This window comes from Strongylocentrotus purpuratus, unplaced genomic scaffold, assembly GCF_000002235.5.
Source record: "Strongylocentrotus purpuratus isolate Spur 01 unplaced genomic scaffold, Spur_5.0 spur5_scaffold_20, whole genome shotgun sequence".
Lineage (NCBI taxonomy): Eukaryota > Metazoa > Echinodermata > Echinoidea > Camarodonta > Strongylocentrotidae > Strongylocentrotus > Strongylocentrotus purpuratus.
The window spans coordinates 44,427,165-44,448,175 of NW_022145606.1; the positions used below are offsets into that span (position 1 = coordinate 44,427,165).

At 39.7% G+C, this 21,011-nt stretch overlaps 1 protein-coding gene across 4 annotated transcripts; it reads left to right on the forward strand.

Moving 5' to 3' along the window:
- Nucleotides 1-970: 970 nt before the first annotated feature.
- LOC590484 (proton-coupled folate transporter) lies at nucleotides 971-19,700 on the forward strand. 4 transcript variants are annotated; one of them, XM_030993430.1, is made up of 11 exons: nucleotides 1,245-1,308; nucleotides 2,734-2,853; nucleotides 9,347-9,572; nucleotides 10,610-10,784; nucleotides 11,425-11,706; nucleotides 12,361-12,584; nucleotides 13,356-13,536; nucleotides 14,498-14,629; nucleotides 16,915-16,998; nucleotides 17,803-17,959; nucleotides 19,160-19,700. In XM_030993430.1, exons 3-11 carry the CDS (start codon nucleotides 9,351-9,353, stop codon nucleotides 19,242-19,244), a joined length of 1,542 nt encoding a protein of 513 aa, XP_030849290.1. In that variant the 5' UTR covers nucleotides 1,245-1,308; nucleotides 2,734-2,853; nucleotides 9,347-9,350; the 3' UTR covers nucleotides 19,245-19,700. The 4 variants fall into 4 exon arrangements, with proteins under 4 accessions (XP_030849294.1, XP_030849292.1, XP_030849290.1 ...); XM_030993434.1 differs by lacking the exons at nucleotides 1,245-1,308; nucleotides 2,734-2,853 and adding an exon at nucleotides 971-1,145; XM_030993432.1 differs by lacking the exon at nucleotides 2,734-2,853 and having other exon boundaries at nucleotides 1,233-1,308.
- The last annotated feature ends 1,311 nt before the right edge of the window (nucleotides 19,701-21,011 follow it).

The window sequence follows — 21,011 nt, forward strand, 5'->3', positions numbered from 1 at the left end:
TGCGAATGTCGGTGATTCATTCGTTCCTGGGCTTTATGGGCAGGTAATGGAACCTAGGATACGGGAATTGCGGTATAATGATAGACAACTTGAGAGAATAGAGGGTGTTTTAAAAGGGGTTCAAGAATGAAACCAATGCGAAGCGTGGGAATGAATCACAGTGTGAGTGCATTAATTTTTACCCTCCATTTAACAACCGTCAATACTCGACTTTAAACTCATATTGTAGATCCATCTTATAAAACAAATAAACCATGTTTTTAGCTCGTGCATAGTAATATGCACTGCAAACACAATGAGACGACCAATGAACTCGACAATTAAGTCTCGTGCCGGGTCTCGTGCAGCGCATATATTCACTGATTCACTCGCAAACATGTTTTATTTGTATATTAGTCATATTAATTCGTTGGGACAATGGTTATTGTTAGGTTCAACCGTGAGATTCGCAATCACATGATAGTCCATGCAACGGAAACGGGAAGGTTGTGGATGTGTATTTTTAACCCCAGTTTCATTGGAAGAACTATTCAAAATAACCATTAACTTGCATAATGTTAGCTCAATCCTGGATGCATTATAAAGTGCACGTTTCTAGTTGTGATGTGAAAGTTTATACTTTTTCGCTATAAAACAATTTTTAGAATAGTTTAGACTGTTTTTTATATGAATTTCTACTATTTCATTTCTTTCAACTATTACACGTCAGGATTATTGAGCCATAGGATTATTCTACTTTGACGTATTACAATGGACATATCTGAAGTATTGTACTATAGGTTTTTTTTTTTTTTTAATTCTGCTGTATAAATATAATATGAACTGTTATGCTACAAGTCTCCGATAGTTAACTAAAAGTTTAGACTACTGGTAATTCTACTCTGCTATGCGACTAAAAGTTTAGAATAATTTCTACTGTAGATTTTGAACCAACCTATCATGAGTTTCACATTCAGGTTTGGACTAATATATGTCGGAGCAATTGTTAATTGCTCCGACTCCATTCCGTCAAAATCTGTTTGACTATTTCGATTTTCAATTTTCAATATGGGTCTGCGATAAGAGACTAATAATCTTACATCGAGTTCATATGTACAGGATCACTGACTTCCAATATCGTATAGGGACGTTTTTGGTGTATTGAGGTGAGTATATTACGTACATTGTAACTATATAGGCCCAGTATTATCAAAGACTATTTCGATTTTCAGTTTTCAATATGGGTCTGCGGTAAGAGACTAATAATCTTACATCAGGATCACTGACTTCCAATATCGTAGGGACGTTTATAGCATGTCCCTGATTGAGGTGAGTATATTACGTACATTGTGACTATATATAAGCCCAGTATTATCAAAGAGATATCTTTTTGGCATTGGGCATTCGTTGTTTGAATAACATGTATGTATCCATTGATGGTTATGATACTTGCTTGTGTATATAGACATCATGTAATTACGTGACTTGTATACTGTGAATACAGATGTGACGCACATAATTTTGAGGTGAGATAGAATTCAATCAGCCGTATATGCCTATACCTTTTTAGCACGGTAATATATGCCTTCGCGATCGGCAATACTGTATCTATACATTATTTTGTCTCTCTCGTTTTATATCTTTATGTTTGTCTCTCTCTCTCTCTCTCTCTGTTTGTCTCTCTCTCTCTCTCTCTCTCTCTCTTTCTATGTCTTTCGCGCTCTTTCTCTCTCTCTCTCTCTCTCTCTCTCTATTTCTTAGTTCCCCCATCTATTTCTCTTACTCTCTCGCTCCCCCCCCCCCCCCACACCCGTATCTAATTCCCTCACTACCCGTTGACCTGTTTACATAAACCGTCGGAGACCAGCGCCTGTTTCATAAAAACTTGTTATCAATATCAAATGCTAAATTTCTTTAATAAATTTGCTCTCAGCCAATCAGATGCCAGCATTTCAGTAGCTTATAACATTTATTGCAACTTGTTATTGATATCAAGTTTTATTGAACAGGGCTCTATAGCGTGTAACCTGTGCGTATAATGTACATAACCCGCAGTGTGTTAACGACAGTAAAGCATTTTACAACTATTATGCTTCAATATCCCTGTATAAAAGCAAGGTATCGAGTGTTATTTGACATTTGCATCATTTTGTCTGTATACTATAGTACACATAATAGCTGTTGCCCATAAAGTCGGAATAATATTTCGTACATCTTTCAATGAAAAAGCAAGATTATCGAGTGATATTTAACATTTGCATCATTTTGTCTGTATACTACACATAATAGCCGTTACCCATAAAGTCGGAATAATATTTCGTATGCCTTTCCATGAAAAATCAAGAATATCGAATGGTAGGCTATTTGATATTAAATGTTGCATCACTTTGTCTGTATACTAGTACACATAAAGTTGGGATAATATTTCGTATATCTCTTCATAAAGTAATTGTGACAATATGGTTTATGATATAGATGAAGTTTGATTATAACATCTTCTCAGAACCTTAACCCCTAACTTGACAACTGGATACTCAAATTCCCATAGGCGTAATACAGAGCCTCCTGGTTCCCGTAGGAAATGCCAATGGGGTAATTAAAATGTATATAACTCTTTAGATTAATCAAGGAAGTTATGAGCTAAGACATAAACTCTTCCTCTCAAGAATAAACCATATTCTCACGATCACTTCATGAAAATAGTTGTGTGAGAAAAAAAAGTATTTCAACTTTTCATGCTTCATAATGATGTAGGTAGGATACCAATAACAGGGCAAAGTCTATCACGAGTGGACCCGAGGCCACCGTTGTTGTGACTCACCCAACTGAGAAACACTCCTATTTCACAATAGAGGATTAGAGGGACAATGAACGGTGAGCCTAGCTACCTATATCTGTTTCATCTTCAAGGGCATGCAGCCAGCATAATTGTTTGTGGGGGAGGGGAAGCTATAAGTAGTCTGCAGGCACAGACCCTAATTTGACACTTAATCAAAAAAATCATTGTGCCTTGAGAGAAGTCTAGCCCAGCTACCAACTAGGCGTTGTGGCGTGCGCCTGTAATCCAGCTAACAGTGGAAGTTACAAACTGATTCAGCCGAGGACGCAGGTTCGAAACTGAGTCACGTCTTTCGGATGGTGATGTTAAAGGTCGGTCCCAGACGTAAATAATCATATCTGATTGATACACGTCTGTAAAAACCCAATTACACACACACACACTGGTTGTGTCAATATAGGTCAGGAGCAGCTACAGTACATGGCCTATAGTAGTCTTATAGTGCAGACTCACTTTTACGACTGAGCAGGGTTTGTGCTTGCAGACTAGCTAGTAAGGGTTGTGTGCGGGTGTGTGTGAGGGGATATGTGTGCGTGCTACGTTTGTGCGTATGTATGTGTAGGTACATAAGTTCCTTCGTGTTTGTTGTTATTTTTTTTTTCGTAGTTTAAAGGTTTGCTTCATCGGTCACCTTGTCTGCTTTAACTCTGTAAAATGTTGTGATATATTGATTAAAAGTGCAAACATAATATGTATTACAGAGAATGAGTTAAGCGCATTCCAGTTCATTGACATGCGTAATTTAAATGAGAGAGGGTACTCATATATCAACTTGTTGTATTAACATTTAACCCTTCATGGTACATTAACGGGACGCGATCAAATGTCATGCTAATGACCATGTCCAGTGGCGGATCCAGGGGTGGGCCGAAACGGCCGCGGCCCCCCCCCCCCCCCCCCTATTGGCGGCGCAAAAAAATTGAGAAGGAAAAAAGAGGGGAAAAAAATGGGGGAAAAAAAGAAGAAGATAAAAGAAAAGAGAACAAAAAAGTAAAGAAAAGAGAGAGCGTTCAAAAAAGAGGAATGAAAAAGAAGAGAGGAGCCGGGGAGAAAGAAAGACAACGAAATGGCACTAAAAATTAGTGACAGTAACGACGAATAAGGGAAAGACAAGGGGAAGGGGGGGTGCGTAAAGGCGGATGCATTGAGGGGAGGGGGGAGGGGTGACTGGCCGTATTCTTATTTTTAGGTTATGCGAAACTGAGTCTAAATTATGCTTCTTTTCAAAAAAATCTTAGCATGCTTGTTTATGTTAAGCCGGAGTGCATGAAAAGGTTAGTGTAGAAACACTTCTGAAAAGGCCGCGCCCGGCCCCTCCAAAGAACGGCAGAATGGTAATCCATAAATAATGGATTATTATGGGGTCATTCTTGATGGCTTGGGAGTCGTTAAAAGGAGGGGGCCGGCCCTACTAAAATGGTAGTGACGGTAACGATGGATAAGGGAATAAGGAGGAAGGGATGCACATGCAGGCGCGTACGCAGGGGGGGGGTCGAACCCCCCTCAAATTTTTGTCAAGTTGTCAAGTTGGTCCTGTTGTGTATAATGCGTAGACCAGGGGTTCTCAAACTTTTTCTTTGACGGTCCAGAAGCGATTTCTATGAAAGCTGTAAGGTCCGAAATGACACTTGTATACTGAAGATAATGAGGCTTGTTTTTGGTCTATATCTGATCCAAGGAGAATTGTTACAGTTTAAAAAAAAACAGAACCGCCAGTGCTTCCACTCGTTTAAATAGAGTTTCCTGAAAAATAACATCCAATATCCTGGAATTTGAAGGAATTTTCTTAAAACTTTCAAAATGCCTCTTACGTGGATTTCTTATTTGGATGAATCGCTATGGCGTTTTAATATATATTAATTATTGAGTGGGCTTATTTTGCTTTCTAATGGATCCATACAACATGGCAGAGCTTGAGGGGCCTGGCAGAGCCTTTTCAAGAGAGAAATTGTCTTTAGGAGAAAAAAGAGGTTATTTCTAAAATGAAATGAAAGGGTTATTGACTTTCAAGAGAGAAAATTGTCTATAAGAGAGGAAGAGAGGTTATTTCTAAAATGAAATGAAAGGGCTCTTGTCAAATAGCCCTTTCATTTCATTTTTTCTCTCGAAATAAACTCTCTTTCTCTCTTATAGACAATTTTATGAGATGGAATCTTCAATCTGAAGCCTTTTTGTGCTCTTTGAAAATGGCACACTGAATGGGGCAGTGCAATTTAAATTCCAAGGGATGGATTAGAGTTTTTATCGCTCTTGAAAGTCAAATAGCCCTTTCATTTCAGAAATAAGGCTCTCTTTCTCTCTTATAGACAATTTTATGAGATGGAATCTTCAATCTGAAGCCTTTTTGTGCTCTTTGAAAATGGCACACTGAATGGGGCAGTGCAATTTAAATTTCAAGGGATGGATTAGAGTTTTTATTGCTCTTGAAAGTCAAATATCCCTTTCATTTCATTTTAGAAATAAATTCTAATACATTCCTTGATATTTAAATTGCGCTGCCCCTATTGTGTCCTCTTTTTAAAGAGCACAACAGAGCCCTCAGATTAGGCAGCAAGTAGCAAAACAAACCCGTAACACTGGACACAACATTCAATGGGATGATGCCCATATCATTGAGTTTGAAACGCACTTTTGGTCAAGAATGGTAGAAGAAGCATCTGCATAAAAAAAGATGAATCCTTCACTGAATAGGGATTCTTGCTATACACTTTTACCTTTGTGTAAATAATAAAAGGTCCACGGGCGTGGTTGTTAGAAGCTTAAACTACATAAAACTCTCTCCAATTTTGCAGGGGGAGAGTCTTTGTCGGGAGTCTTTAATAATAAAAGGGATAAATCCTTCACTGAATAGGGATTCTTGCTATATGTTACCTTTCTTCGCTCCAGTGATCTCGAGGCAGCAGACAGCAAGAAATTGTGTAAATAATTTGCTGTTGCCGGGAGTCTTGCATGGGGCGGAGCCCCAGGAAGTTCTTGAACTTTAAACAAAATTAGGAAATTCCAAATAGTCGTCATGAGCGATAGAAATTGTAATTTCCTCCTTGAGAGTCACATAACCCCTTTCATTTCATTTTAGAATTTAACCTCTCTTTCTCTCTTAAAGACAATTTCATATAACTTCTGTTTTCGTATTGTTGTACTTTTGTCCGCAGACTACTTAAGCACATGTCGATCCAACTCAGTCGGAAATGTAATATGTAGGCCTAAGTGTAAAGTAAAGTTTCATGTTCTTCCTTTTTTCTTTCTTTCTTTCTTTCTCTCCCTCTCTCTGTCTCTCTCCTTTTCCTCTATCTTCTTTTTTAAAAACATTATTCTTTCTTTTCTTCTCATTTTTCTGTGTGTGACATGCGTTACGCGTACGTCTATCAATGTCTTAATATGGTAGATTTACATTTTGATGTTTCCCTTTGTAGGTGCATCTTATTCCAGAAAGTGCCCTATTTTGATGGTGCCCCCCCCCCCTCCCCCCATGTATTGATCTTGATAAAAAAATAAATTTCTCATTAATTTTATTTCCAATATATCTAATACTTGCACTAATCTCCAATATTAAAAAAAATCGTCTACTTTCTCTCAAGACAACATTATATAAAGGATTCATTAATGCAAGGCTATCTCGCGAGTAATCTCTCAATTTCTAACTTCCTGCATTCCTCATCTCCCAGTCTCCCTTGCTTTAATATTCCTCGTTACTTCCTTCCAATTGAACTCCAACTTAATTGATGTTATACACTGTATCTATTCTTCAACTACAGGTAGATGCAAATGTTACTCAAAATCCATTATATAAATCACACTCAGGATACAGCCAACTGACGAGAATTGCTTCAATCTATATTTTACATGTATCATTATGGTTTTGGCTATGGTTATGGCTATGGTGATGAGTTGTCTAGGTAACATGTTGATGTGTTTGTTAAAATGTATTACCATGGTGCACCTTCTTGGCTGGGTATGTATTAACGTAAGTTCGTGCCTTTACATATCACAGTAGAAATAAATGTTTTATATTAATATTTGGAGATTAGAAACACAAACAGTTTCCATAACCGTTCAAGTGTTTCAAGAAAAAGTTAAGCAAACTTTCTCCTGGATGTAAATTCACACTAGCGTATAGCACTAGCGAGCTCTCCGATCTAGGCTAGACTCTTCGCGAGCGGTTTCATTGGAATTTTAAGCGGTTTCATTGGAATTAATCGAGAAATTCCCCTCGCTAGCGTGTAAATAAAAAATACGCCGGCCGGCCATACGTAAATGGCAGTGACGGTAACGACGGATTAAGAGGAAGGGGTGCATACGTGAACTACAAGCGTATTGGGATGATTACTATCATTTTAGAGTGTGCAATCTGGGTCGGAATCCAGCACAATATATTTATAAAAAAGAAGTTCACATAAAAGCACTCATGATAAAGCCGCGCCCGGCCCCTACAACATCATTTTGGATTTTCAGATGATGGGTCGGGTGGCAGGGGTAGGGGGCAAAGTTCGCCCCACTCTTTAAGTACCCCCCCCCCCAAAGGGCCACTTTTACTTTGTAAAGAAGTGCCCCTTCCCCTTTTTAACTCGGATAAGCGCACATTTCATCAACACATGTGCCCCCTTTCCTATCTGATAAGGGCTATTTAGAAAAATGAGGCCCTTCATAAATAAAAAGTGTCCCTTTTCATCTCTGGTAAATGACCATTTTCATATATGAGAAGTTAATTCTTTTTACTTCAGTGCGCTCTTCACCTCCGATAATTGCCCCTATTCAAATATGAGAGATGCTCGTTTTACTTTGAAAAGTACCCCTTCCCCTCCTGATAAGTACTCTTTTCATCTATGATGGGTGCCCATTTTCACCTTTGCTAACTGCCCTTTTATTTTGAATCATGCCCCTTTTCCTTTCTAATAAGGGACCTATCCCCTTTTCATAAATGCCCCTTTTCACCTCTGATAAATCAATTTCTGATGGATGCCCCTTTTCCGTCAACAAATGCCCATTTCCCATACTCATAAGTGCCCTATCTCATTTCTGGTGAGTGCCTCCTTTCAGGTGTAAGAAGTGCCCCGTTTGAACCTTTGATAATTACTCTTTGTACCTTGACACATGCTCCTTTTCTTTTCTAATAAGTGTCTTTATCCCTTTCGCACGTAGGCACGGGGGGGGGGGGGCACGTGCCCCTAACCTGCTCATCATTAGTCTTGCACCTAATATAAAGCGACTAAGAGTAATTTCCCCTAAAAAGGTCGCTCGCTCGCTCGCATTTATAGATGATACAATATGTCACTTTAAAAAAAATGTGTTTTCAGTCTTCCGTGATGCTTATAACCCCATCATGATTTGTTTTTTCCTCTTTATAAGATGTAATTTTTCACTCTGCGACCTCACAGATCTTACATTTTTTCTCGCTCGCTTTGCTCGCTCGCAAATGAATATTCAGACAATCACACCCAGCCGAAAGTGTGATGCTTAAGCAATATATCTTGTATGATATATAAAGAAAAACAAATATTGAAATCGTCCCTGATAATGGCATCACAATGAAAGGGTATATACCAATGTCTAAAAAAATGTATATTTTCGCTTTGAGATTTCGCTTTGTAGGTGCCCTTTTTTGTTGGTGCTTTCCACTTTGGAAATAGCTCCGCCGCCCCTGCTTACGCATTAGCGCCAGCGTTAATTTCACGCTTGCGTGCACAGGGGGTGTCTGTGTGTGTGTGTGTGTGTGGGGGGGGGGGGGTCCTCTCTAGCTCTGAAGCTGATTTTTTTTTTTACCTGGATTCGTGCGATTCGGTTAATACTTTTAGAGGGAGTCTGAGGGGTGATGTGCCCCCCTCTGAAGCTGACATTTTTTGGATTTTTGAAACAGGATTCGTGCGTTTTGGTTAATACTTTTTTTGGGGAGTCTGATTTGATTTCAAAACACCTGCAGTTAATGCGGGATTGGGTTGCAGCCTCTCTTTCCCCGAAAATTTAAAAATTACCAATATGCATTTGTTTTATCTTATCTCGTATATTTTGGTGACAATTAACACTTTTCACAACATACATAAGCTCAAATTTCCGCTCACTCGCCAAATTATTAAACCAGGAAATAGATATTGGGGGAAGAGGCTTCAGCCCCCACTGATGGAAATGTCAAAAAAATTGCGCGCGAGCATAACTTGAAAACGGGGAATGTTGATATCGGACAAGAGATGTGACGTGAGCATGTTCCCTTTCCAAAATAATTGTGCCCGCTTGTAGGTACCAGTACACTATTAAAGTACAGTGCTTCTAATATGACCTTGTCAGTATTGGTAAGTTTAAATAACGGTCTGCGCGAATTTCGAATTTCCGGCCCCCCCTATTGGAAAATCCTGGATCCGCGCCTGATGTCTACTTAATGACTGATTTTTTTTCACTACGGTATGTCCGTCTGATGATCGACGCCCTATTAGGTAAATGTACATGGTCATATGATCTGAAACTCTATTCAGAATACTTTTCAAAGGAATTTAAAGGCTATATAGTTTGTAATTGATTTTTTTTTCTCTTTCGTAGAGTCATGGAAGCTGATAATTCTACAATTAATAGCAGTGGGGTCTCAAGCAAGCCCTCTGACGTAGCAGACCACACTGAATATGCTTCTTCTCCAGCTGAGCAAACCACACAGTGCCAGGATGTTAAATTTGAAGGTCAGCACAAGAGGGCGGTATCTCGTTACATTACAGTTGAAGTACCTCTCGCCCTAACAGTTCTCACGTATCAACTGATAGCAACAATGAAGGTATTATACATTTGTCAATTATATTCATTTTAGCCTATTTTGAATGCCAACTTAAATAGACAGGCCATACATTCCAAAATCGAGGGACAATCAATAGAACTGATGTACAAAAACAAATATAGATATATTTAAAGCCCCACTGTACTAGTTTGGCTAGGAGGGATTACCTCCATGCATGATCACTGCATGACGGATGGTTATCTCATTAAATCAGCTCTCAATTAACATAAGAAAAAGGGGATCATGGGGGACCAATGGTTACCGATTAGGAATTGTTTGCTAAATAGAGGGCGCAAGTAGCTATCAGTAGTGCAGTGGGGCTTTAAAAGGTTGTAGTAAGAATCGCATCGTGTAAATGTAGTCAGACAACTCGGCAGAAGCATTGCATTTTACGGCATGCAAGGCATGGCCACACAGAGAAATCTTTCCCGTTGGGGACCGGTGGGAAATGCAATTAATTATTGATAATTTATTGCATTTCTGTTGTTTTTTTGTATTTGTGGGGGGCTGCACCCTACCCTAGCCCCCGCTGCGTACTTTCGTGATTCAGGGGCAATCAAAGGCCTAGTAATTGTGAAGCTCCAGGATCAAACCCGTGTCGAGGTGCTATATTAGTGCCCTTTTGTGAGGCATTAATCCTCATTACCGTCAGTTATGACTTAAGGACGTAGGTCCCCTAGTTGATAAACATAGTAGCATATACACATGCTTTAGCAGTCACGCAAAACGAACACTCGCAAATTGTTATTCAATAAAATATGAGAATGCATACCATTACCTAAATCTATTAGGAATAAATCATTGTCAAAATCATTCCATAAATTAGGGTAAACAAAAATATTCCACCTTCATCACAAACAGTCCACTTGATCGTCTTGGTGTTTTAAACCACCCTCGATTCCATGTATAATGCTTTGAATCTGTACTGTATTTCTGATTTGAATGTGTACATGCTTTTAGTAACTGGAATTAAGTAAAATTGAACTTGAACTTGAACTTGAACTTGAACTTGAATTTCATTATTTCGTTGCTTCCAGGCTGAATATCTCCACGATCGACTCTCAGCGAAATACAATCATTCGCTGATCCACAATAGCTCAGCATCGACGTGTGGGCCAAGCACAAATTTAAACGAAAGCCATATCGGAGATATGATTCAGGCTGAAACCTCCACATGGCTTCTCTACCTGGGTCTAGCGTATTCCATCCCGGGTAATCACTCTTATGTTTATAACGTCTCTTGCGTCACTCCTGTTGCTTGCTATACCTGCGCTATTAAATTGAGCAAGAAGGAAAGTAGTCCAAAGACTAATTTCTCCTAAATCTAGACTCTCATCTTACGAAAATCGTTTTACAGTGGCTGCTTTGAAAACATAAGGCCTTGGAAATTGCCTTAGATTGTTGTTTTTTTAAAGATGAGGAGATATCAAATTCCTTACTGTCATAAACACGATTACAAAGAGTTTTAAAAATCAACTTCAAGCCAATGTCACGGCTTAATAATTGTATTGTATATAGAGATTATGTTCGGATCATGTCAAATGTCAGTGACATATGTTCGCACAATGTGTTGATTTCGGGAAAGTCTTTCAAGTTTCAAGTTTCAAGTTTTATTGTTCCACATTTTACAGAAAATATAGACATACATATAAACTAAAAAATTAAATAATACAATTGTAGTATAAATGAGCACATCTCATTGATTCTCAATTCATAAAATAGATTAAGTAGGATGTGAGGAACCTATTAAAAAGCAGTGCTAGTATAATATAAGGTTCCTGGAAAAAAATAAGTAATTAAGATGACAAACATCTGATCGTGTTCACCATCATTTCATCTCTTTATCTCACAGGTGTCTTCATGGCTATTCTTGTCGGTTCCCTGAGCGATACCTTCGGCCGCAAACCTGCTCTGTGTCTGAACATCATAGGGAGCTGTCTACTATCCACGGTATACCTATTCATCGTCTATTACCAAGCGCCGGTCGAGTACCTGCTGATAGGAGACTTTATCTCCGGCGTGACCGGAGGTCAAGCCTTGCTTCTGTCGACCGGTGCGGCTTATGTAGCGGATGTGACGTCAGAAAAGTCCAGGACGCCACGAATCATCTTTCTCGAGACAATATTCTTCATAGGTTAGCAAAAAAATAGAGGCTAATGTACGCGTAATCTCCATTTGCCACTATCCACCCTGGTTTTAAACGGATGCTGGTAGGTATTCATTGATGTTGTGAGCACTGATATCGGTAGTCCAGATAGAGCTAGCGTAATATTGTGTCACAGAATCCCCTCAAAAGTAATAAGTGTAGTAGTCGAGTAGTTTAAACAGATGACTGGAAATGTAAATGCAAAAGTTCAGGTCGACTCAGGGAAAGGATATTTACCACCTAAGGCCATAATGGCACTATTACCTTGATTATATATATTTTATTTTATTTTGATATATAGATGGAGGTACGTCCAACCTAACTACCAACCTAAATCTAACTACTAGAATCTTGTTTCTTATTTTATCTTTCTTCGTCAAATGTACGTATCAATCATTTTGTACATTTGCTTTTTCTGTGTTAGGTTTGAGAACATTTAAATACAGACTGTATTTGTAAGGAAAAATGATTAGAGAGGAAAAAGTTGTTGTTATTACTGTTTTTTTTAATTCTCACAAAATGGGCAGTTCCCCCTCCCCCCCCCCCCTCCCCCATTTTAACTTAGATTCCACTGATAATTCTATGTCTTTTTCTTAATCTCGTTTTGTTACTATTTCTTTTTTCCAAAATTGCATCACTAAGGTATGGGTGCAGGGCAGATCTCCCTTGGAACGGCATTGCAGTACAGTCCGGATCACTCGTTCAGAAAGTACCTAGCACCACTATGGCTGGCTCTTGGTTGCGCCCTAGCGTCACTTGTGTATACCGTTCTTCCTAACGTCCTGATAGAAACGGTGGATAGACGGAATAGAAGAAAAAGTGTGGGAGTAAGGGTGTTGGTATCTGGGATTGTTGATATAATCAGGGTAAATACCTTTTTACTTCCGCACTCTTCTTTATTATTATCATTATTCTTAGGATTTTTACTATTATTATCAGTATAGTTATTATCACCATAAATATTATCATTATTACTATTGTTATTAATATTATTATCATCAATATTGTCATTATTATTATTATCATTATTGTTATTATTACTATTAATTATTTCTATAATTATTATCATTATTACTAGTATAATTAGTAAAATTGAAGGTGATGATGTAATGGGTTCTAGGGCACCTACACCCCGGACATCCACCCCCCCTCCCACCCCGGATAACCAACCCCAATCAACTATCCCCTAGGACAAGTACCCCTAGGGCAACCAACCTCTAGGTCGACTTCCCCGGGACAACTACCCCCGGACAACTACCCCAAGACAACTAACCCCTAAGACAACTACCCCCTTACAACTACCCCCTACGACAACCATCCTCTAGAACAACTACCCACCTGAAAACTTTCCTAGGGGGTAGTTGTCCGGGGGTAGTTGTCCGGGGGTAGTTGTCCGGGGGTAGTCGTCCTAGAGAGTGGTTGTCCTAAGGGGTATATGTCTTAGGGGTAGTTGTCCTAGGGGGTAGTTGACTAGGGTGGTTATCCGGGGGTAGATGTCCAGGGAGAAGTTGTGTCAAGATATGGATGTAATGTAATGATTTGTGTAATCATTACGGCCAATTGCCAATCATGATTTACAAAAGTCGTCACTCTTTTTTCTTTTTTAAACTTCTCTCTTTTTCTTTTCCATCAACTAGATAAACAACAATGGCAGGCGATTAAAGGTGATAATGTACACGGTTGTCATGATTTGCATAGTCATTACAGCCAAGTGCCAGTCGCAATTAACTATAGTATACAGTCTCGGGGAACCGTTCTGTTTCAACCCTCTGATGGTTTCTATTCTGACCGTCGTTGGTTTATCAATCCAAGCTCTTGGTATGTATCTTTTCCTCTTTCTTTTTCTTCTTCTTTTTTCTTTTTCCTCTTCCACATCTCTTCGTTTGATTCTTCTTTTTCAAATGGTTCGTCTTCTATTTCTTCCTCTTTTTCTTCTTCTTCATTTCCTCTTCTTCTACTTCTCTTTATTCTTTTTTTCTTCTTATTCTATTACCCTTTTTCTTTTTCTATGCTTCGTCCTTTCTTCTCCTTTTCTTCTTCCACCTCTTCTTCTTTCTTCTTCTTCTACTTCCTCTTCTTCTTCTTCTTCTTCTTCTTCTTCTTCTTCTTCTTCTTCTTCTTCTTCTTCTTCTTCTTCTTCTTCTTCTTCTTTAACCTGCTCATGGTATCCCTACAAACCATCTTTGGTTTATGAAGAAAAGCTTTGGGTATGTTTTTGTTCGTATCAGACAATTACCCTCTGGGCAGTCACCCCCGGAAAATTACCCCGGAAAACTACCCCCGTAGGACGATTACCCCCCGAAAATTGTTTATGTTGATATTAATAAACCGAAATTGAATTGAATTGAATTGAATTGAAAAATTACCCCCCGAAGAATAACCCCCCGAGGACAATTACCCCCATGAAAATTACCGCCCGGAGAATTACCCCTGACGACAACTAACCCCCGATAACAATTACCCCCCGAGGACAACCACCCCCGAGGACAATTACCCCCCGAGGACAATTACCCCCAATGACAACTACTCCCCGAGGAACGGCGTTCACCCATATACTTTGACACAGCTTTAACCCCTTTCCGGCTGTGAACACTGAACAGTTTGGCGAAGTTAGATTATAAAAAGTACTGGAACGCCAGAGACAGGAAAAGTTATATTTTCTATCTTCACTGTCAACAGTGAAATGCATTTCTTGTGAAATTTCTACTTCGTATTCAAACTTATTTATTTATTTATCATTTGTTAGTTTATTCTTTTATTTACCCTTTTTCATCGACAGGTATGATATTCAGCGGTGCTGTCCTAGGTCGTATTTTGAGTGAGAACTGGATTCTTCAGCTAAGTTTCTGGAATACCGGACTTTTTTTTCTTATCGTTGCTCTAGCACAAAAAGGTTTTCAATTATTTATAGGTAAGTAAAAAGACTGAAGTTTAATTCCCCTCTCACTAACAAAGATGATTAAGTGGTGTTTGTGTGTGTGTGTGTGTGTGTGTGTGTGTGCGTGTGTATGTGTGTGTGCGTTCGTGTGTGTGTGTGTGTGTGAATGTGTGTGTGCCTGCAATGTGTGCAGGTGTGGGCGCGCGCGTGCGGGTGTCTCGGTGTAGTAATACTGTGCAAAGACGTTTATGTGTTGTGTGTACGTAGAAAAGGGGCGCGTGCGCGTCCGGTTAAGCGTGTGTGGGTTAGAGTGTGAGTGTTTGCGGGTGTGTGGAAGGAAACATGACTTTACATGTCGTTGTTCATTTTTGAGTGTATTTGTGTGTACTTATAGTTTTTCTTCTCCATGCGCCTCGAACATATTAGTCATGTGGAGTTGGCGCATTACAAATACTCTATTATTATTATTATTACAATAGGCCTACATTCTGAACATGAAGTCTTAAAGACCCTATCCTAGGAAATGCAACTTGATATACCCTTTCATTATTGCACAATGGCACATTTTTCCGCACCCCTCCAAATTACGGGTCAACATGGGCCAAATTTGCCGCAGTTACAGTGACGACATAACATTCGCACTCGCGAAGGAAACCAGCGCATGCGCACGTGGAATCCGGTAGGATGGTCAATAGGATAATAGTAATTATACAAATCAATCTTTCATCAACCCATCGTTAGCTCAATCGGTAAGGACAGCGTGTTACTAATAGAACTTTGGAGTTGCCGTGAGGGTTCAAATCTCAGTTTATTTAGTTTTTTTTACCTTTATAAATAGCGAGGCAAAGCAATAAATAATCAAAGTCTTAAGGCCCGGTCACACAGAGGGGACGCATGGGGGACGCACGGCCAGCGCATTGGAAATTTGCAATGTGAACCAGTGCGTTGTCGTTCGCTAGGCGTGCGTCATCATTCGTTACTCGTTCGTCGAGCGCGCTGGACCCACGCTATGCATTCGTCGTCATTCGCTGTGTGCGTCGGGATTTTTTGAGCATGCTCAAAAGTGTGCGCGGAGCTCGACGCATGAATGTACGCGCCAGACATGCGTGGAGCGCGCTAGACCAGCGCCAGACATACGCGGAGCACACGCCCTGTATACGCACAGCGCGCTAGCTACACGCCGTGCATTTTGTGTCAGCTCGCTAGCTTTTCCAAAATTATGACAAAAGTTAGGCACACAGCCTTTTCCGATTTCCAATGCGCTGGCCGTGCGTCGTAGAACGCGGTGCATGCGTGGACCATTCGTCCAGCTCGCTAGCAACACGCTGTGCATTCGTGGAAGTTGTTATCATGTGCGCTCTGTGTACGGTCTGTATGCGCACTGTATGCGCCCTTTATGCGCCCTGTATGCGCCCTGTATGCGCTCAGCGCGCTAGCAACACGCTATGCATTTGGTGTCAGCTCGTTGTAGCTTCGACAAAAGTTGGTCGCACGACAACGCACTGGCCAAAATTGCAAATTTCCAATGCGCTGGCCGTGCGTGCCCCATACGTCCCCTCTGTGTGACCGGGCCTTAAGGCCCGAATTCACAAAGGACGTTTGTCGACAAACCTCCTTTCGTTTCGACAAACCTCCTTTTGTTATTTACAAACCAGGTTTGTAAAAAAAACGCGTCAAAACGCGTCATATGACGTACATAAACCTCGGTTTGTCGGCAAACCTCCTTTGTGAATTCGGGCCCAATTGTTTGTGACCTCTTTGCAAGCTTACGTAGCTTGTTATGTATGAAAATGAGTTCATACTGGAATCTGGGCTCACCGTGTCACGAAAAAATATGACGCGACCGGTTCACCTATAATGGCTTAATAGCTGAGGCGATGAGCCATGCTTAATTAATGCAAAGTCATTGTGAATATCATAATGCGTACTAGCTACACACAAGATGATGTCGTCAAGTCGATAGCAAGTTTTTAGGTCGACAACTTCCGATTTCCAAAGCTTTAGATTTTGAGTTTTCAAAGAGCTGATACTCCTTATACAGACACTAAAATGGCATATAATTGATATCATTGTAATGTATGGCTTATCACCTCTCCGTTGATTTATAATTCATCCATTTCATTTTTCAGTTCGGAGAATGGTCTTTGATATAACTTAAAATTGACAATTCCAAACGAAAACGAAAGGAATACACATTTTCATTCTTTATGGAAATTGACTCAGATTTGTTTTCTTCTTATTATTTTCAATTTTTTATTTTATTTAGATGTTCAACTGAATCCAATATGACTAATTGCCTTTTCTTTTTCTTTCCGTAGCTGCCGGTATCGGGGTGTTTGGCGCCATATGTTTCCCTGTCGTACGATCACAACTCTCCAAGCTAGCTAGTGAACATGAAAGAGGTATGCATAAACAGAGACTCACTTATGAAAAAGTTGTATGCAAGCGTTTCCCAGATAGTACGCAATCTTCCTTTAATTCTGTCATTTTATATGCAAAACACAGTATATATTCTCCGCGAAATACAAAAAGGAACGGCTATCTTTGAATTATTTTAAGAAGATGCTTAAAGGTTGTAATGAAGTTGAGCGGGTTCTTTCTATCAAACGCAATACATTTGTTGCATTACTTGATATTAATAGAAACATGTGCAACTGATGTAACAATCTTTGTTTCACCGGTATGTCATTAACATGTACTTTGTTCAAATCTGTTGTTTTGTTCTTGCTCAAGAATGATTGAATACAAAAAAAATTCTTTGGAAAAACAAAGCGTTTCTGACTTCCTTGTTGTGGCAGAAGGTGGGGGAGAGAGATGAGCAGTTATTCTGCAAAGATTTCCTTCAGTTTCTGAGCTTTTATTATTATTTTGACCAGCTTTACTTTTCGTAAAAACGACGAATAAGCGGGGGTGGGGGGGGGGGGGGGGGGGGTAAGGAGCGCTATTTTTTTTTCTTCTCAAATTCGTGAGAAAATATTTAGCGGCGAATCAACCCCCCCCCCCCCCCTTGCGCTAGGGGGAGGGGATCCGTCTTCTTTTTTATTTAAAAAAAAGGTTTACCTGTTTTTGGGCTACGGGAGGGGGCCCGCCCCCCCCCCCCTCCCCACCCCCTGGATAAATACGTTGAAGTCACTCCCCAGACTTTTTAGGGATAAAATGATTAGATTTTGGGGAAAAAATTGATGTTTTTGTTATCCTTATTCAAGGTCTGATGTTGGCGTTTGTCGGATGCATGGACAGTATAGGGACCTTATTGACACCCATCATCCTGAATAATATTTACTCAGAGACCGTCTCGTTTTATCCACCTTTGGTCTTCTTCTTCAGTGCAGCGTTTGAGATCATCCCTACCGTCTGCGTCGGGTAATTTGATTTCTTTATACAATCTATCCTTCTTTTCTCTCTCTCTCTCTCTCTCTCTCTCTGATTGTCACTGTATTTCTATGTCTCTCTCTCTCCCTCTCCCTCTCTCTCCCTCTCTCTCCCTGTGTTCCTATCTCTCTCTCTCTCTCGCACTATGTTTCTATTTCTCTCTCTCTCTCTCTCTCTCTTTCTATCTCTATTACCTCTCTTTATTTCTCTCGCTCTTTCTCTCTCTCTCTCTCTTTCTATCTCTATATCTCTCTTTATTTCTCTCGCTCTTTCTCTTTCTTTCTCTCTCTCTCCCTTCTATCTGTCTCTTTCTTTCTATCACACTTTATTTGTCTTTGTCTTTGTCTTTTTATTTCTCTCTGCCCCTATCTTTCTCTCTCTCTTTATTTCTCTCTCTCCCTCTCTCTCTCTCTCTCTTTCTCTCACTTTCTCTCTCACTTTCTCTCTATCTCTATCTTTCTATCACACTTTAGTTGTATATGTCTTTCTCTTTTTCTTTCTCTTTCTCTGCCACCTTCTCTCTCTCTCTCTCTAGATCTCTCTCTCTCTCCCTCCCTCTCTCTCGACCTACTGTTTTCTATTTGCTTTGGTTTTTATATTGTTGAATAGCGTTGATATAAGGGAGTTTACAGATAGCACATGGTACAAATGACCCCAAATATCCACAGATCTTTTACACAGGGAGAAGTTCCACTTTGAGCATCTTAGAATAATAACTGCCAAAGTTCTAGATGTGCTTCATGAACACCTTTTGTTTGCCCTCTTGAAAAGAATACTTCCACCTGCGTATCATAGAATGTACCGTTGGTGCATAAATGAATAATGGTACATAACTTTCATGAGCGCATATCCAGTATTCATCTCTGGTGGGTTTTACCTTTTTGGTACAAATGACCTTTATCTGCCCATGCGCAGATTGTATCTGTAAACTCCCTTATTGAGTTGGCACAGTCAAATAACCCATCTTGTGCAGCCGTCATTGAATCATGTGTTTCAAATTACACATCTTTGCCCTTCATTTTTCTCTGATCAATGCACTAATGATAGCTCATTGTTAGAATAAGACTCTTTTGCAGTGGTGAGACCAGCCGAGTTTCATTTTAGCCTGTATACATTCATTTTACTATAGTGTCTTATTTTCTTTCTCTCTCTCTCTCTCGCTCTCTATTCTCTCTCACTCCTCTTTTACAGTATCCTACAGTGCAGGCATAGAAGAGAAGTTAAATATCACGTGATCAATAGGGAGAACATTGAAGAACACAGTGAAGCACAATGACGTCACAAAGCAATCAATCGGACATCTGGCAATGTGTCGTGATCGACGTTTACTTTTTTTCGCAATGGAAATCTACAATAACGCCAATTAACTTGTTTTGTTACGCAATGGAAGTGTCACCGAATGAAGTGGACTTTTCGTGTCTAAACGGACGGGGGTATATATATGGTGGCTCCTAAGGGACACGCAAACGCAAAAATTTGACGTATATCTATGCAACATATTTTTCGTTTTTTACGTTCAAGACGTGAAAATCCACAAAATTGACGTATACCTTTGCCTGGTAATTGTTTTCGTTTGTCTGTACTCAATGGCCCTGAAGGGACACGCAGACATGAAAATCTGCGTCCGATATTCACGTCTGCGTCTCCCAAAAGGGACGCGCAGACGTGAATATTGGACGCAGATTTTTTCTTCTTCACGTTTTGGACGTAAACAGACAATAAAACCCTTGCATATAGGTGTACGTCAATTTTGTGGATTTTCACGTCTTGAACGTGAAAGACAAAAAATTGTTGCAAAGGTATACGTCAAATTGTTGCGTTTGCGTGTCCCTAAGGAGCCACCATATAGATAGACAATTTATTCTCAAAAGAACAAACAAGTGCCCAATAGGCCCTCTTCATACACCCGTGCGCTGTGGTAGCAGGTTGCCATTTTCCCCAGCACCGCACGACCACATGCAGATTAACAGCGGTCATTTACATTGTGATGGGGGTACGCCCCCCCCCCCCATCAAATGATTACACAGTAAAAAGATCCCCAAGAGAGAAAGAGAGACAGAGGAAGAAGGAAAAAAGGAATACGGATGAAGACAAGTATGATGGGCCCCATCTGATCTACACACCCTTCCCTAAGAGCGCGGATCCAGGATTTTGTAGGGGTGGGGGCCCAAATTTTAAATCAATTTGAAATGTAGTGTGCTGAAATAAGAAAATCGTGCTGGCCAATATTTCGCTCGGGGGGGGGGTAATTAGTGAGCACTCGTTTTTTTTTGGGGGGGGGCCTCGAAAATTTGAAAATTTGCATCTCCCAAAAAGGTAACATTAACGTTAAAAAAATGTAAAAATACACATTCTTTGATACCAGTCTCTAGCTGATTGATAGAACCTGACGTAGTTTACTCGTTTTTATAGAATTCTTAACTCACCAAATATTTACTATATTTTTATGAAGCATTATAGTTATATATGTATATTTTGTACGTACTGTACACTGCCAAAATGTTTACGTATATTCTCAATTACATTTGGCAATGTACATAACTCAAATATCGAATGTACGGTGTATACTATTATGTAACAAATAAAGTCAAATCCAAGTCATATTTATTTTTATTCTGATAATTTCATTTTGTTGTCTTGTTGTGATAATCTGGGCCTCATCTTATACAAAAAGTTGCGATTTATCCAAATCAATCACAAGTCATCTCTATCAATCACAGGTTTGCAGTCTCTTACGTACAAAGTTGCGATTGGTATACTAAGTTGCGATTAAGACAGTCACTAGTTCGTTCGTGTCTCCTTAGATCAAGATTAATGTAATCTTGATCTTCGGAGTAGTTGCTACAACCGGCCGTGTCAGACACGTTGCCCCGGGGTGCGAGATAGGACGCTTGTAGCGTGCCCCCATTTAAAACAATTATACAATAACAGTTAACATTACATTTAATTAATAGTATAAAACTATTAAAATTACTCTCATGTTACGGGAAAAAATATTGCATATATATATATATTATAAATCAATTGATTTGGTCGATCCAGT

Excerpts from the sequence above, each read along its gene's own strand:
- LOC590484 (XM_030993434.1), top strand. The coding sequence starts at position 9,351 with ATGGAAGCTGATAATTCTACAATTAATAGCAGTGGGGTCTCAAGCAAG. Across the intron at positions 9,573-10,609 it reads AACTGATAGCAACAATGAAG|GCTGAATATCTCCACGATCG; the intron begins GTATTATACATT and ends CGTTGCTTCCAG. Across the intron at positions 14,630-16,914 it reads AGGTTTTCAATTATTTATAG|CTGCCGGTATCGGGGTGTTT; the intron begins GTAAGTAAAAAG and ends TTCTTTCCGTAG.